Source organism: Podarcis filfolensis, assembly GCF_964270895.1.
Source record: "Podarcis filfolensis genome assembly, chromosome: 12".
Taxonomy (NCBI): domain Eukaryota; kingdom Metazoa; phylum Chordata; class Lepidosauria; order Squamata; family Lacertidae; genus Podarcis; species Podarcis filfolensis.
Window position 1 is genome coordinate 10,149,131 of NC_139614.1, and position 17,874 is coordinate 10,167,004.

At 41.9% G+C, this 17,874-nt stretch overlaps 2 protein-coding genes across 5 annotated transcripts in view; one reads left to right on the plus strand and one right to left on the minus strand.

Moving 5' to 3' along the window:
- LOC310745502 (CX3C chemokine receptor 1-like) overlaps window positions 1-17,874 on the minus strand; it is an 18,124-nt gene continuing 250 nt past the window's right edge. The window contains exons 1-4 of one of the 3 annotated variants that reach the window (XM_083578220.1): window positions 14,619-14,682; window positions 14,001-14,226; window positions 12,925-12,991; window positions 1-2,552 (exon numbers count right to left, since the gene is read on the minus strand). In XM_083578220.1, coding sequence (XP_083434346.1) covers window positions 1,487-2,539 — 1,053 coding nt within the window. In that variant the 5' untranslated portion in view covers window positions 2,540-2,552; window positions 12,925-12,991; window positions 14,001-14,226; window positions 14,619-14,682 and the 3' untranslated portion in view covers window positions 1-1,486. Of the gene's footprint in view, window positions 2,553-12,924; window positions 12,992-14,000; window positions 14,227-14,618; window positions 14,683-17,874 lie in introns of those variants that run through there. The other 2 variants (XM_083578218.1, XM_083578219.1) reach the window with 2 other exon arrangements.
- SLC25A38 (solute carrier family 25 member 38) overlaps window positions 17,314-17,874 on the plus strand; it is a 15,596-nt gene continuing 15,035 nt past the window's right edge. Inside the window, exon 1 of one of the 2 annotated variants that reach the window (XM_083578254.1) lies at window positions 17,314-17,633. In XM_083578254.1, the coding sequence (XP_083434380.1) occupies window positions 17,586-17,633 (48 nt within the window). In that variant the 5' untranslated portion in view covers window positions 17,314-17,585. The remainder of the gene's footprint in view (window positions 17,634-17,874) is intronic. The other variant, XM_083578255.1, reaches the window with a different exon arrangement.

Sequence of the window (17,874 nt, forward strand, 5' to 3'; positions counted from 1 at the left end):
TTTTCTTGAATTGCAAAAGAACGTGCAATGTCTCTTTTCTTATGCTGGATAGTTGAATAATTCGTATGGCTTAATAAGAATCCTTTATTTATTTCATAAAATGTATACATCTCTTGATTATAAAAACAACAACCTTCAAAGCAGTTTACTAAAGGATAAAACAATAAAAATGAAGAAGAATTACAACCATACTTCAAAACCTACAAAAGTAAAAATACTGAAATAAATTAAAATTCCCTTAACTTTCTAAGCATTCATGTTAATGCACAATCAGATACCTGTTTGGGGGGGCATGCTATGTGTGTGTGTTGTTTTTGTTGTTGTTAAAGATTTTATTGATTTTCCATTTTCAAAACAAATATCCACTATCAATACTAAACATTAGCTCTTTCACCCCCCCCCCCACATTGACTTCCCTCAGTTTCCATTTCCGGTTTATTACATCAAATTATACGTTCTGCTGTTTATATACAATACTATGTTATCACAGTGTTATATTCCTTGTTTTATGTAAATCAAATTGTAAATGTTTATTTAAATCCTGCCAACGAGTCCATGTTTTTTTGGTGTTTCTGCAAATATATTGTAATAGGTTCCCATTCTTTTTCAAAGTCCCTGCTGTCCTTTTCTCACAGTTTGTCCGTTAACTTTGCTAACTCTGCATAGTTCATCAATTTTTCTTGCCATTCTTCTTTAGATGGTACTTCTCCAGTCTTCCAATTTTGTGCTATTAGAGTTCTTGCTGCTGTTGTAGCATACATAAATAATGTCCGTTTTTCCTTTGGCAGCTCTTGTCCTAAAATACCTAACAAAAATGCTTCTGGTTTTTTAACAAATGTTATTTTAAACATTCTTTTCAGTTCATTGTATATCATTTCCCAAAATATTTTGATAATCTTGCACTCCCACCACATATGATAAAATGTACCTTCCCCTTCTTTACACCTCCAACGGTTCTTTTGTTCTATTTTATACATTTTTGCCAATTTTACTGGCGTGATATACCATCTGTACATCATTTTTATGTAATTCTCCTCCAACAATATACAATTGGTAAATTTCAAATTCACTTTCCACAATCTTATCCAGTCCTCAAATATATATATATATATACATTTCTGGTTCTTAGTGGCAGAACATGAATTTTGAAACCTATGGGATGTATACAAATGAATCCAGAGATCTGTCCCTAAAAGGGGGCAGCTAGAAGTGACATTTCCTGCTCCCTCCCCCCCCCTCTCAGCCTCCCCTCAACTTGCAACGAATGGTTCCCAGAGATCCAGAGCCTCTGGCAAGGAGCAGAAGGGGAAGAAAGCAGAAAATTGGACAGAAGTACTTTTTGCTCCCTTCGCAGGGGAAGCCCATGATGCTTCCCCCATGGGCGGATCTTTGGACCCAACCCTATTCACTCACTCACATCTAGGTCAAATTGTAGGCTAGCATTCAGTATACAAAATATTCTTCTGGGCTGGCCTCTAGGGAGCAATTACAGAAGGATGGAGCCATCTTGGTCACTGGTGTTCTGCGTATGGTTGCTGGTTATGGTGACCTCTGGAACAGGAACGGGAGCTCTATCGCAAGGCACACAGAAAAAAAAGAACGAGAGACATCTGAGAGCCAAGCGAGAAAGCTTCTTTCTGAATTTTTCACCGGCAAAAGCATAGATGATGGGATTAAGGCAGCAGTGGCTGAAAGCCAGCGATTCGGTGATTTGCATGGTGTAATCTAAAAGCCTCCTTGAGCTGCAGCTCTGAAAGAAATCGGAGAGCCTCAATATCTGCAGAAAAAGTGATATGTGGTATGGAGTCCAGAACAGGAAGAACACAAGCACCACTAATAAAATCAGCTTCATGGCTCTTCTTTTCCGGTGATTTTTACAGGACATCAAGGTTTTGACGATCATCAGGTAGCAGAAACTCATGATGCACAGCGGAAGAAGAAAACCAATGATGTTATATTCTATGTAAGTGAAAATGGGCCAGATTTCCTCAAGGTGTTCTGGATACAGAGAAGTGCATTCTCTACCTATATTTCGGATGAACACGAAATGGGGAGCTGCAAACAAAATGGCCAGGGTCCAGACTGCAAGGCTAGTGAGAGATCCATGTCGGATTGTTCTGGCTTTCATGATGCAAGTTGCCCGGACAATAGCAAAGTATCGATCGATGCTTATGACAGTGATGAAAAACATCCCTCCGTACAAGCCCACGGAATAGAAAGAGGAAACGATCCGACACGGAATGTTCCCGAGTGTCCAACCTTTTACGATGTAAGAAGCCCAAAAGGGAAGAGAAATGACAAAAAGGAGATCACAAATGGCCAAGTTCAGGAGAAATATGTCAGTGACACTCTTTTGACGCCCACCTTGCACGATGGTCAAAACCACCAGGCCGTTTCCAACTAGCCCTACGGTGAACACAAGGGCATACAGTATTGGCAGAAAGACTTTGCCAAATGCCTGGATGTCTGTTTTCTCGCACATTATGGCCTGCTCTTCATAGAGATACTCAGTGACCACTTCCAGATGGTCCTCAGCCATGATGAATACTTGCCTGAAAAAGGAAAAGGAGAAGCACAGTTAGCCGTGGAAGAGAGACATGGACTTCTCTCCCATGGTGGCTGGTGTCCATTGGAATTGGCAGGGAGGCCAACAGTAGGTGGCGCTAGAGCCAATGGCAGGCAGAGCTAACTAATTCTAGAGTTCATATAATCATAGAGTTGGAGGTGCCCCTGAGAGTCATCTAGTCCAACCCCCTGCCATGCAGGAATATGCAGGTGGTCTGTATGGGGATTGAAACTGTGACTTTGGTATTACCAGTATCTAACCAACTAAGCTAACTGGAGAAGGCAGGCAAGTGTTGGTGGATCAGCCTCTGGTGCTTATTTCAAATGCAAAGCAGCTGTGAACCTGACATTAAAGTCCTACAGTTGTGTTAAGTCACCTCTTTTTTTATATAAATTTATTTAATCATTTTTTCAATACAAACAACAACCGCAAAAGACACATACAACAAATACCATAATAGCACTAATAACACAATTTGACAATTCAGATTTGAATACGCTGATATACCTATGACTACACCTTTTTTAACAATATTTTCCCACCTCTCTCCCCTCCCCTACTTCCTACCACTTTCCACCTTATCGCTTAAATATTCCTTCCAGATTTCTTCATACTTATCCATTCTTATTTTGAGTCGACATGCAATTTGTTCGTATGTAGCTAATCTGTCCATATTATCAATCCATGTTCTCAATGGAATCTTTTTGTGACTCTTCCAATTAACCCAAACAAGTTTTTTTTTTTTTTTTTGCTTCTAATATACCACAGTACATCCATATTTTTTTACCCCTTGTAATCTCCCACGTTTCCGGAATATAAATTGGAATTAAATTCAATTCCCCTAAATAACAATTTCTTTTTATTACTCTTGCTATAAATATCCTCACCTCGCACCAAAATGATCTTATCATCAGGCAGTTAATCATCAGAAGGGCGAGGTATCAATAATAAATTATTATTAAATTATTATTATCATATGTTAAGTCACCTCTTCACATTTTAAGTAACATTTTTGTTTCTTGAAGAACATTTGCGTATCACCCGCCTTTTCCTTTTTTCCAATCAATTTAATTTTTGCATTTTCTATTTTACATAAACATACATAAACACATAATCCCTTTTGACTTCCTTCCCCCCTCCCATTGTGGATTTCCCCTTCTGCATCTCTTTCATAACTCTATTTTTTTATAAATCCTTTGTCAATCCATAGTTCAATTTTTTACTACAATTTTTCTGTCAATCCTACCAATGTATGTAACTGTTTGCTATAGCTTTTCAGCAAAAGTTTGTGAGTGGATCATAAACTGCACAGTTTACATTTGCTTCTGACTGCACCCCTATGCACCTTTACTTGGGAGTAGGTCCCATTGAACTCAGTGGGACTTACTTTTCAGTAGACATTTAAAAGAGTGCAAGCCCTGCTGGTTTTAGTGTGACTCTGCTGCAACTAATTTTTGCACTAGAACAAGGTTGTAGCTCAGTTTTCTGGCAGCTAAGGCAGTTGGTGCTCTGTGCTATTATGGTTTGGCTGGAAGATACCAGCAAAATTTAAAATTAGTAGTAGATACCTATTTACACAAATGCAGTCCTTTATACTGTAACTGCAATCACCTCAACAACATACATTTAAAGCACATGTCTCCCCCCAAAAAAACAAATATATCATGGGAACTGTAGTTTATCCTTTACAGAGTTACAATTGCCAGCACTCATAACAAACTGCAGTTCCCTGAATTCTTTGGGCAAAACCCTGTGCATTAAACGTTGCAGCATGCCACCATTTTGAGGGCTTTTGTTTTTTAACGTCTGCATTATTGTTTACAGTTAACTTCCTTAAAATTTTGTGCTATTTCTAGATAGACCCAGATTACCGGAACATAAATTAATCTTGTTCCTTTTTCTACATCACAACCCATGTGTTGTGGTACCAATCCAAATTGGGGCTTGTGGTGGCAGCTTTTTACCAAGAAAAAAAAAAGACATGGCAGATCAAATCATGGATATCTTGTTATTTGACATATTCACAGGTATTAAAATGCTTGAGTTTGTTCAGTCTCCAGACTACCATATGTACATTTGTGCCATTTAAGTGGACTCCCAAGGTAACTACCATTTTCTCTGAAGAGGTAAAATTTGATTCTTTACTATGATAAGTCACCCTGGATGGAATCTGTCAAAAGGTGAATCAAGCCAACTTTCCAGTTGACAGCAGAACAGTTTCATCAGCCTAAAGTGGTATTTTAAATTTGTGCAGCATGACCAAGACTTGGCGAGTGTGTGTGTGTGTGTTCCTTTTGCAATTCTAGGGTGATATGGGGCTGCAGTCCTACACACACTGAATTTGAAATAAAGCGGTTTAAATCAGTAAAAGGAACTTTGAGTAAACATTTACAGATGCTTGTCATTTTACAGTGGAAAAACCAAGTACAGCAGAACCCTGGAAGCCAGTGAGACAAAGGAAACGATTGGAAAAACAATGTGCAAGTGGAACGAGGTTTAGTGGAGAAACAGTTTTTGGATAAAGCTAGAAGCTGTTAAGTCTGGAGGCATCCTTAGATGTTACAAGAAGAGAGAAAAGCCTGTCTTGCGTTTCACATGATGCGCAGTTGCAGCCTCAGCTATCAGAAGCCTGGGAAAGCCTTTGGTGCCCTCTTCTCTGAGGTTCACTCATATTCACTGAAAAGCAGCTCCTCTGCCACAATACGGAAACTTCAGCAGTCTCATTTTTATAGTTCCCACTCATGGTGTTAGTTTCAAGCCAGACCTGATAACCAGATATTAGGTCGCTCTAAGCTGGTGGTTCTCAAAGGGTGTGGCAGGCAAGAGTTGATGGCAAGGGTGGCAGGAAGATTCAAGAATAAGAAACAGGCAAACATTTCAGTGTTTTACACACACACACACACACACACAGAGAGAGAGAGAGAGAGAGACAGAGACAGAGAGACAGAGAGTGACACACACACACAGAGAGAGAGAGAGAGAGAGAGAGAATATGGGTTGATAGCTTTTCAAAATGCAGTGGTACCTCGGGTTACAGACACTTCAGGTTACAGACGCTTCAGGTTACAGACTCCACTAACCCAGAAATAGTACCTCGGGTTAAGAACTTTGCTTCAGGATGAGAACAGAAATCGCACGGTGGTGGCAGCGGGAGGCCCCATTAGCTAAAGTGGTGCTTCAGGTTAAGAACAGTTTCAGGTTAAGAACGGACCTCCAGAACGAATTAAGTTCTTAACCCGAGGTACCACTCTAGCTTTTTTGACAAATATGAAAGATCGGGAAAGGCTTCTTTGTGTTGTTGAGGAGATGAGAGTTTGTTTGTCTCAAATGAAACCAAATATAAATGAGATCATCCACACCTCTCATTGAGTTTGTATATAGCCATTTATTGTAATAATTTTATTATTTGTACCCCACCCATCTGACTGGATTGCCCCAGCCACTCTGGGCGGCTTCCAACATGTATAAAAACACAATAAAACATTAAACATTTAAAAAGCTTCCCTATACAGGGCTGTATTTCAGATGTCTTCCAAAGCTTGTATCTCCTTGTCTCAGGAGTCACATAACTCCATACCCTCCAACATTTCTCTGACGAAAATAGGGACGTCCTAAGGAAAAGCGGGACATTCCAGGGTCAAATCAGAAATCAGGATGGCTTCTGTAAATCTGGAACTGTCCCTGGAAAATAGAGGCACTTGGAGGGTCTGGACTTAAGGTACATATGTAAGAGGCTCGTTTATCATTATATTTTGGGAACGATTCCTGTTCTTATGTAGCTGCATTGTTTTATACTACCTGGATGTCCCATGATCATATTATAAAGCAGTTGTGTTCCGTGTTATAAATCAAGCACTGCAAGAAATAGTTTCTTATCATTTTCCAAAGGATATTTTCTCAATAGAAAACTTGGTGTGGCGTGAGCAAATTTTTATTCTGAAAGGGTGACCCAGGGAATCTTTTGTTTTGTTTTGTTTGAGAAGCACTGTTGTAACCTGTTAATCCAGCCTTTCTCAACCTGTGGGTCCCCAGATGGCAAGGCCAGAGCTCGGGGATGATGGGAGTTGTAGTCCAACAACATCTGGGGACCCACAGGTTGAGAACCGCTGCTGGTTAATCCTTAGTTCCCCTCCTTGGCTACTCCCTTTGCACAGAAGCAGCCTGCTGCTATCTTATCTTGCTGGCCCAGGCAAGGATGGTTGCAGAAGCCCAGAGACAACAGGATGAGGCTTCCCAAGCAGATGGGGCAAGAAGACAGGTGGAAGTGGTAATGCTGCAAAAGGCCTGCATCTGCTGACCTTTGTGGGAAGAAGATGCATATTGCGTTGAGCTCGCTTTCGTTGTGCTTCCGTCCCTCTCTCTTCCCACACAGCAAATGCCACCTCTGCCCCTCTCATCCCCTCTTGCCCACAGGGGACAGTCCATGTCTTCTTTTGTATAAATTGGGGTGAGGAGGAAAAAGGAACACAGAGTATTGTAGGGTTGGATGCACAGGAAAACCACACCGTGTTGAAACACCCAAGACTTAAATGTTTCACCATACATTTGAAGCACCGTATTTTTTGCTCCATGAGACCATAAGACGCACCTATTTTTTAGAGGAGGAAAACAAGGAAAAATATATATTCTGAACGAAACAGTGGATGTATGATTTTTGTGGTTCATGCTGTGGCCACAGACATGTGATTTGACGGTGAGTTTGGGGTAGCCCAATGCAAAAATCCTGAGAATCCATGTGGATCCGTGCTTTGTAACCACATTTTTGCGTCCTATTTTTTTAAAAAAAGCATGATCTGCTTTTTGCCCCTGGGCAATTCGGCTCCAGGGACCACGCATTCGCTCCATAAGACGCACAGACATTTCCCCTTACTTTTTAGGAAGAAAAAAGTGCGTCTTATGGAGCGAAAAATACGGTACATTGAAAACACACGACTCTCTCTCAATGCCCCCACCCCACCCCAAAGAATCCTGCGAACTTGGAAAAGCACAGAGCTACTCTTCCCAGTAAACGCCATAACAAATGACAGTTCCAGGATTCCCTGGGGGAAGTCATGTGCTTTGAATGCACTTTAAATGCATGGTGTTTGCAAAAGCTCTTTGCAAAAGCCCTCTTCACACGTGTAGCCGATGCATGAAGGGCATAGCTGGGCCCTGCGGCTGACCCCACACCAAAGGTATGCACACTTTTGAGTCTCACCTTGACCCCACGATGTCTGTTCCGAGAGAGGACCATCTGGAAGAAGAGACTATGCGCATCAACTCCTCTCCCACATGCTCTTCTCAATGTGCGTGGGGTACAAGCATTTTGGGGGCAGGGGAGAATGGGCACTGCCCGGCTCTGCCCTCAATGTGTATAGCATATGTTGGGGTAAGGCCTTTGGGGTACGCAGCTAAGTCACAGAGCACAGGTTTGAGCCCCAGCATCTCCAGATAGGGCTGAGGGAAAACCCTGGAGAGAGACTGCCAACCAGGGTTGCCATATTTCAAAAAGTTAAATTCCTGACACCACCAAACCAGCAAAATTGTTGAAGGGTTTTTTTTAAGAAACCCACCCAAACTGTTGAGCTTAACTGGGGAACAAACCCAAATTGTTGGATGATTTTAAGCATTTGGAGCTGCTTTTTCCAGCACATTGCCATACATCTGGGTTTCCCTGACATTTTGCCAGTTCAGCAAAATTCCTTCCTGACGCCATTTTTACACCCGAAAACCAGGACATGTCATGAATTTTTGTGACACAGGGCAAGCCTATGGAAGTGAGAGCTGGACCATAAAGAAGGCTGATCGCCGAAGAATTGATGCTTTTGAATTATGGTGCTGGAGGAGACTCTTGAGAGTCCCATGGACTGCAAGAAGATCAAACCGATCCATTCTGAAGGAAATCAGCCCTGAGTGCTCACTGGAAGGACAGATCCTGAAGCTGAGGCTCCAATACTTTGGCCACCTCATGAGAAGAGAAGACTCCCTGGAAAAGACCCTGATGTTGGGAAAGATGGAGGGCACAAGGAGAAGGGGACGACAGAGGACAAGATGGTTGGACAGTGTTCTCGAAGCTACCAGCATGAGTTTGACCAAACTGCGGGAGGCAGGGGAAGACAGGAGTGCCTGGCGTGCTCTGGTCCATGGGGTCACAAAGAGTCGGACACGACTAAACGACTAAACAACAACAGGGCAAGCCTACTGCCAACCAGTGTAGATAAGACTGAGCTTGGGCCTGCAAGGCAGCTTACTATGGGTAGAGATCCTATAGGTCAGGCCAACATGGGAACCTGCAGATGTTGTTGGGCTCCCATCAGATCCAACCATCAGGTTCAGGGGTGATGGGAGCTCTGGTCTAACAACAGCAAGGCTACACCTTCTCTAGATTCAGAGAAAAGGCTTCCTTCTTCACCTCCAAGTCAGTCCTTTTATCAGCCTTTTGAGGACAGGGAACCGTGTCACAGCAATCATGCTTTCCCCACTTCACCTATTAAATGCGCAGCTAAGCTAAAGACCGTCTCTCTGACTACAATGGCTGCTGGATCTTTCTTGACAGTAAAAGAAAGGGGCTGGAGGCCCTTTGATGGAACTGATAGATTGCCAGCAACAGCTTAATAATGGCTGCTGTTTGGAAGAGTCAATTGTTACGAGAGATTGAAAGCTTCACTTCCCGTGGTGGGCTCATTTATTGGTTTTTATTAAAATAAGTGATACAAAAAGTGGAAGAGCATACAAACGCCACAAGCCACAATACAATATCCTGTCTCTTTCAAGCTACCTTCAGTTCTCAAAAAGGTACACCCCCATCTCCAGCCTGTCACAAGCATCTACTGTTAAATAGTTATTCGGAGCCAGTCATTATCATGTATGATCCAGCTGAGATTCCTTTACTGCAGGTGGTTGGACCAGATGAGCCTTAGCATTCCTTCCCAAGTCTGCAATTCTATGATTATTTCATTGGCCTGCATCTAAGGATGCTTCCAGATGGGACTTAACACTGAAGACAGATTGCTGGGATTTTGCAAATGGGTAATGCGCACGACAAGACAAGAGAAAAGCTGTCCCAAGTGGTGTTTATTGGAAGGCCGTAATACCAAACAATTTTCAGTCGATGCTAAGGAACTATGATTACCTGGTTATACCTTAACACCAAGAGAATGTAATACTATGATAAATTGTCATGTTAAAGATGATCTGTAGATGGTTCTGATCCATAGGTTCTGATCCTGAGACCACGGAAAAAGGACAGGGTTTATAGGGTTGTTAATTTTGGTGGGCAAAGGTGTGCTGTGATCAACATGGACTTTTGCGTTTGTGGTGACATTGCCCCAAATTTTCAAACAATCAAGGTAATGCATGGAATTCCAGTTCGTAGGGCTGCCATCTGCTACCCACTTGCCTGAAAGGGAGTCCCACTGAACCCAGTTTGAATTACTTCCGAGCAGACATGCACAGGATCACATTGCTAGAAGAGATTTTGCTAAATTTAATTCATATGATTTCCGATTAGGACGATGAAGAATCTCCTAATGGCTGCAAAAATTTGCATCCCAGGAACTGATTGTTAAACACTGTTACAATACAGAAAAAGTTCTTGGAGGAAGCCTAGCAAACTACAGAAATAGGAACACTGCCCTATATTAGAGATGCTTTAGAAAAGGAGATATCCAATGTCAGTCAAACCCACATAGAACCACTAAAATCAGTAGACCAGTTAAGTCCATTGATTTGAATTGGTCTACTCTTAGCATGACTAATGTTGGCTTATCACCCCAGAGTTGTAGCTGTAATAATATAGTTTAGTGCACAACCACAGGTCGTAAAACAAATTATCTTCCACACCTGAACCCTGCAAAAATCAGAATACAACTCCCTTCACATCAGCTGGGATTCCACCCTGCTTGGATATTTCAGTGCAAATCATTCTTGATTCTAGAGACTTTGGGCAAGATAAGGGAGGTTTGAAAAGCATTCTTTCCGATGCTTTTAGGGTATTCAAATACTTTTAGGTCACGACCGTGCCAAAGCATGTTTAAGTTTCAAATGACACATTGTGCTAATTGCATAAAAACAATTACTGTGTGCAGTTTATAAAAATGTCTACAACCACCACAGGGTGGGTTGGGCAGGATTAGAACCACCGCCATCCCACAGTCCCAACAAAAATCTCTCCCTGGAGAGGCTATTAGCCTCAGGAAAGAGGATTCCACTGGCGACATTGGAAAGGTAAGCATAATCTTAATTGTGCAACCGTAAAGGTAAAGGTATAGGTACCCCTGACCATTAGGTCCAGTCGTGACCGACTCGGGGGTTCTGCGCTCATCTCACTCTATAGGCCGAGGGAGCCGGCATTTGTCCGCAGACAGCTTCCGGGTCATGTGGCCAGCATGACAAAGCCGCTTCTGGCGAACCAGAGCAGCGCACCTTCCCGCTGGAGCGGTACCTATTTATCTATTTGCACTGGCGTGCTTTCGAACTGCTAGGTTGGCAGGAGCAGGGACCGAGCAACGAGAGCTCACCCCGTTGCGGGGATTCGAACCGCCGACCTTCTGATCGGCAAGTCCTAGGCTCTGTGGTTTAACCCACAGCGCCACCCGCGTCCCTTGTGCAACCTTACACATGCCTAATCATAAGTAAATAAAATAATATAGAGGTCATTTTAATCTGTTTCAGTATTTTAACTTTTGCATGCTTTAAAGTATGGCTGTAGATTTGTCTCGATTTTATTATCTTTCTGCAAACCACTTTGAGGTGTTTTTTTCTCTTCTTCTTCTTCAATCAAGCGGTGTATAAGTTTCATGAAATAAATGAATCGTGAAATAAGTATGTCCCACATAGCTTGATGGGGCTGGCTCTGAGGAAGCTGCCCAAATGATCACAGCCTGAAGCGGCAAACCTAAATGCACTTGCTAGGGAGTAACTCCAAATTACAACTACTGGGACTTAATTCTGAGTAAACATGCTTATGCTAACACTGCAAAAGAGAACACTGGAACACTGGAACACTGGAAAGAGAAGCTGCTGAATTGCAACTCATTACCAAACTTAAAACCATGGAGAAACCTGGTCTGAACAAAGACATTGGATTCTTATCTCATTATACATGACAAAGCCATTTTTCACCTTCTCACCCCTTGCTTTTTCCTGTAAGACCTATTGCAGTCGTTAAGAGTCGTCAACAGGCTCATCACAGCTATCTGCCAATCACCCATTCCCACCACCCTTCTGAGTAATACCCCTCCCCACCTTCTCACTATATAGAAGGATCTGGCAACTTCTGTTTCAGTGTATCTGAAGAAGTGTGCATGCACACGAAAGCTCATACCAAGAACTAACTTAGTTGGTCTTTAAGGTGCTACTGGAAGAAATTTTTTTTTTTGTTTTGACTATGGCAGACCAACACGGCTACCTATCTGTAACTGGAACTGCAAATCCCGTACACTGAAATGAGTGGAAGTGCTTAGATGTGGCTGAATTGTGGCCATGTTGTTGTCTCTAATTTCATTAATAACCAGGGGACTCTGCCCCCCACTCACTCCACATGTTAACCTCCCCCTCATATTAACTCCTAGAGTTTCTCCTTCCACTCCATGCAATACTAACATCTCTTTTCACCAGCTGCCATCCCGTTATGCAGCCCAGTGCACCCCCTAAGTTCTTTTCTACAGCCTCCCTTTGCACCCCTTATTTTCACCATGTTTCCACTCCTCCCCCCTTTTTTCTCAGCTCCCCCTTGCACACAGATCTCCCCCATTTGCATGCCGCCTGCTGCCTGTTCTGCACACCATTGTATATTTAAGATGAATCGACTCTTAAGAGCAATCTTGTCAGTTAAAGAAGCTGATGGATTTTGTACACGCAACAGGCATTGGCTTGTTAATGAAATATCTGTTTTAAATTGCTACATTCAATCATGCTGAAGACAACACACGGTGTCAGAAGTGAAATACATCGTGTGGAGGTACTATCTCTCTAACATGGGGCAACTGCAGAATGGAGGGGAAGAATTCAGTGATTAGGGAAAGACACTGACAGGGAAATTGTAGTATTAAACAATAATAACATTATTATTATTATTATTATTATTATTATTATTATTATTATTATTATTATATTATTATTATTATATATATATTTAGTTATTTATACCCAACCTTTTCCCCATCAGAGACTCAAGATGCCTTACAGATAAAATAAGAATAGCTAAAAACATAGGAAGAGGTTTTAGTGAAGCAGGAATGGATAGAAATTGAGAGAGGGGAAAGCGACAGTCTTAAACAAAGGTTTGATTGTTTTTGAAATGGTGACTTAGGTTGGTTCACATTTAAGTGTGAACTGAATCAAATTTCTCCCGATTCCAAAATCTGATACATGCTTACCTAAGCTGAGAGTAAGTCCAGTTGAGCTCTTGGGGCGAACTTTTGAGCAGGCATACATAGGATTATGCTGTTAATATAATTTTTTAAAAAAACAACAACACATGATTTCAAGGTTTAGCCTTGGAAGGACTTCTCCTGCAGCTCCTTCCCCACTAACAGCAGTCGATATTTCCATGCCACAAACTGGAAGTGATGTTTCAAGTCCACTATTTTGGCACTGTTGAAATCTCTGCGGCAAAGAATTTGATTTTCTGACTGCTTGTACAATGAGACAACCCCCTCCGCTTTGAAGATTAAAATGGAATATATATATAGTTGATTTTTTAATAAACAAAACAAAGAAAATATATTTCACGCTGCAGCCAAATCTCACATATGATGAATCTAACACATCCTTAATCAGTTGTCAGCCTTCATATTTACTGTCGTAGCTGTTGGTTGAGAAGGAGATCAAAATTACATGAGCTAATATTGTGAACTAGAATGGCCAGGTAAAAAGGACATTGGGCTCTTGCACCTTTAATAGTAGTTTGTCATGCAAAGTAGCCTATTGAAATGCCCTCTCCTATACATTAAAGGTAGTGATGTATAGAAGTGAGAGCTGGACCATAAAGAAGGCTGATCTCCGAAGAATTGATGCTTTTGAATTATGGTGCTGGAGGAGACTCTTGAGAGTCCCATGGACTGCAAGAAGATCAAACCTATCCATTCTGAAGGAAATCAGCCCTGAGTGCTCACTGGAAGGACAGATCCTGAAGCTGAGGCTCCAATACTTTGGCCACCTCATGAGAAGAGAAGACTCCCTGGAAAAGACCCTGATGTTGGGAAAGATGGAGGGCACAAGGAGAAGGGGACGACAGAGGATGAGCTGGTTGGACAGTGTTCTCGAAGCTACCAGCATGAGTTTGACCAAACTGCGGGAGGCAGTGGAAGACAGAAGTGCCTGGCGTGCTCTGGTCCATGGGGTCACAAAGAGTCAGACACGACTAAACCACTAAACAACAACAACAACAATACATTAAAGGTGCAGGAGTGCTATGGCCCTTCAGATATTATATGGTGCTTCTTGTTCTTACCTTAATAGGCTCTGTCTTGCTTTGAATGAAAATGTGCTCAAATCTGATCAGGGTGATTGCTCCCTCTTCTGCCTTAGACTGATGCAGCCAGAGCATAGACTGCAGACGCTGCAACTGTTTCCTCAATTGCAAGCCAGCTCTGCAAGGGAAATGAATTGCTTCTTCCGAGAAGATCTTGCATAGGCTGACCAGGACTGCATGCATGTTTAACTGGGCTCTTGCTGGGCTGGAAAAAAAAAATAGGGTGGGATTATGACATGAACACCCACCAGATTCTGAGATGAATGAATCATGTGACATAAAGAGTGTCCCCTGGAAAGTTAATTTCCCCAGGGTGCCATGGATTTGACTCCCAACAATAATTTCTCATTTGTTTTGTAATGTTTATGTCATGTGTTGTGTTGTGTTGCAAGCATGCCTCTGCTCCGCTCTGAAAGGAAGGGTATAAAAACTTTTAAATAAATAAATGTCATTTTAGATAGATAGATACAGTGGGTTTTTTCCCCTTAAAATGTTCAGGGGTACTCTCATTTTGACTCAAGAAAATTACCATTTTATAGTTCAAATTGGGGGAAATAAATACAGTAAATGGACAAAAGTACAAAGAACATGCATTACCTCATATTACACAGCTGACAGCTGACAGTAACTTCCACATTGGCATGAGGTTGTGTGCACTAACGTTTTCCCGATAATGGCTTGCTGTTGGTGTCTGTTGCCAGCCCCTTAGTGCAGATGTTATAAGAGAAACCATGATCAGAAAGGGGAATTAAAGAATGACACTATATTCGTATTTGCTTTATATTCTTTATTGAGTATATGTATGCTATCAGAGAATGTCGTTTTCTGAGAAATAATGTACCTTTGACTTCAAGAATGACTCTTTTTACTTATACCTCTTCATTTCTATCTTTAAGGTTGTATTTTTTAACTTGTACTTTAAAGAATGTATATTTTAGAACATGGGTAGGCAAACTAAGGCCCGGGGGCCGGATCTGGCCCAGTTGCCTTCTAAATCCAGTCCGCAGATAGTCCGGGAATCAGCATGTTTTTACATGAGTAGAATGTGTGCTTTCATTTAAAATGCATCTCTGGGTTGTTTGTGGGGCATAGGAATTCGTTCATTTTTTTCCTCTTCAAAATATAGTCCGGCCCCCCACAAAGTCTGAGGGACAGTGGACTGGCCCCCTGCTGAAAAAGTTTGCTGACTCCTGTTTTAGAATGCATCTTTTTACTTGTATTTCTTTACCTTGTATCGCTCCTTAAAATGTAACTAAAGAACGTAACTGTTGACTTTGTACTGCTGTATAGTTTAATGCCCTCATATCCTGTATTCCCTGTTTTATGCCTCTGTATTACTACATTAGTGTATAACCAATCTGTGAATATTATTGTCTGCTACTCACAAACTGTCAAACTCACAAACTGTCAAACCTTGTAGCACCACAGCGCCACCTACTGAGTCTACAAATGAACCCAAGAATACACACAAAATGCAAACATAAACCAAGTTTAATTAATAAAAGTATGCAGAACAGAACTTCACAGCACCACTGATAGCCATTTCCCAAAAATCCAGTCAATCATGTAATCTGCATGCTGATCACCCCAGAACCTCCAGTATTCTTTCCTGTAAATAAAGGAAAAACAGAACTATTAGCCAAGATCTGCTGAAAAGGAAAAACAGCTCAACACCTTTTGCTCCCAATCTCAAACAAACGACATCTCCATTAGCACCACTCAAGATCTTACAACAGGGGTCAGCAAACGTTTTCAGCATGGGGCTGGTCCACTGTCCCTCATACCTTGTGGGGGGCCGGACTATATTTTTTTGGGGGGGATGAGCGAATTCCTATGCCCCACAAATAACCCAGAGATGCATTTTAAATAAAAGCACACATTCTACTCATGTAAAAACTCGCTGATTCCCGGACCGTCCGCGGGCCAGATTTAGAAGGTGATTGGGCCAGATCTGGCCCCTGGGCCATAGTTTGCCTACCCATGTTCTTAAAAGATACATTCTTTAAAATACAAAGATACATTCTTTAAAATACTTTCTTAAAGATACATTCTTGAAGGCAGACAGCAGGCTACAGCTTGCAGTTTATTTATTCTTTTATTTCATACCATTTATATTTAGGCGACCACCCATGAACACGTGTTCAATATGTGTGCAACTGTGGACACGCACATAACTCAGAAGTGACTGATAAATGTCAAAAACGTCACCCAGAGGGGCAGAGCGGGGTGGGGGCAGAACAGAGGGTTGGGGGGCTTTCCCAACGGTCTTTCAAATACACACAATTTCATTGATGCACGTGGTGCCTCAAAATGTAATGTTAATGGCGGGTTGCCTGTACTGCTTAATTTTTAAATCCACGTCTTTGTGCTTTGCAAAAAAACACACACAAAAGAATAAAATTATCAGTAAAAGCAGTTTAAAACAACTATTTAATTAAAAGAAATAAGAATTAAGGATTAACCAAAAACAGATTTAAAAACACACAGCAACATTATGGAAGAGGGCAACCAAGATGATCAAGGGTCAGGGTCTGGAAACCAAGCCTTATGAGGAATGGTTGAAGGAGTTGGGTACATGTTTAGCCTAGTTAAAGCTATGGTTTTCCCAGTAGTGATGTATGGAAGTGAGAGCTGGACCATAAAGAAGGCTGATCGCCAAAGAATTGATGCTTTTGAATTATGGTGCTGGAGGAGACTCTTGAGAGTCCCATGGACTGCAAGAAGATCAAACGCATCCATTCTTAAGGAAATTAGCCCTGAGTGCTCACTGGAAGGACAGATCGTGAAGCTGAGGCTCCAATACTTTGACCACCTCATGAGAAGAGAAGACTCCCTGGAAAAGACCCTGATGTTGGGAAAGATGGAGGGCACAAGGAGAAGGGGATGACAGAGGACAAGATGGCTGGACAGTGTTCTCGAAGCTACCAGCATGAGTTTGACCAAACTGTGGGAGGCAGTGGAAGACAGGAGTGCCTGGCGTGCTCTGATCCAGGGGGTCACGAAGAGTCGGACACGACTAAACAACAACAAGTCTGGGAAAGAGGCTAAACTCGTGTGTAGCCTGGGGATTTCTTTTCAGTACCAGAATTAGGCTCCAAGTTCTTTCCCAAATCCAATTGTTTTTCCTAAGCTTTTATAATGTGCTTTCATCTATGAAAACTAGCTGAAATTCAACCTATGGAGATGCGTGACTCTATACTTTTCCCTAGCTCCGCGGTAATGAGCTAACCACCCGCCTTCCTTTCTGTAACCGGGCTCTTTCGTCATCTCCAAGCGACGTGCTGGGGATGATGGGAGTTGCAGTCTGACAAGATCTGGCGACCCAAACCGTATATCGAAGCAGAATTGACAGAGAGGAGCTGAAAACGGCCAAGGTCCTTAGCAATTTTTAGGTTTAATTCCAGATCTTAATAATTTTTAAGTTTAATTCCTGGATCCTCAATCATTTTTAGGTTTAATTCTAGGATCCTTAATAAAGTTTAGGTTCAATTCCTAGATCCTTAGTAATCTTTAGGTTCAATTCCACCAGCATCTGCCGTTAGAGTCTTAAATGAAGCACCTGCCATGTTCCAGGCAAACGCGAAGCAGGAAACAAGGTGGAACTCTTCAGCGGTAAGAAAAGTAGGCAGGTTCCTAAGATCGGGCTGCTCATCACAGGTATTTAAAACACCGTTGTAAATTCCCCACCAAGCCTCGGCTGCGCTGCAAAGGGATTAAAACCCCAAATACATTTTGTCTGCGGAGTTGCGATGTTCATGGAAACCAGCTTGGTACCTAGAAATAAAATTTATTTATATAAAGCACGTGTCAAGAAAATAGACGCCACCAAATACGTTTATTTGAGAGATTACAT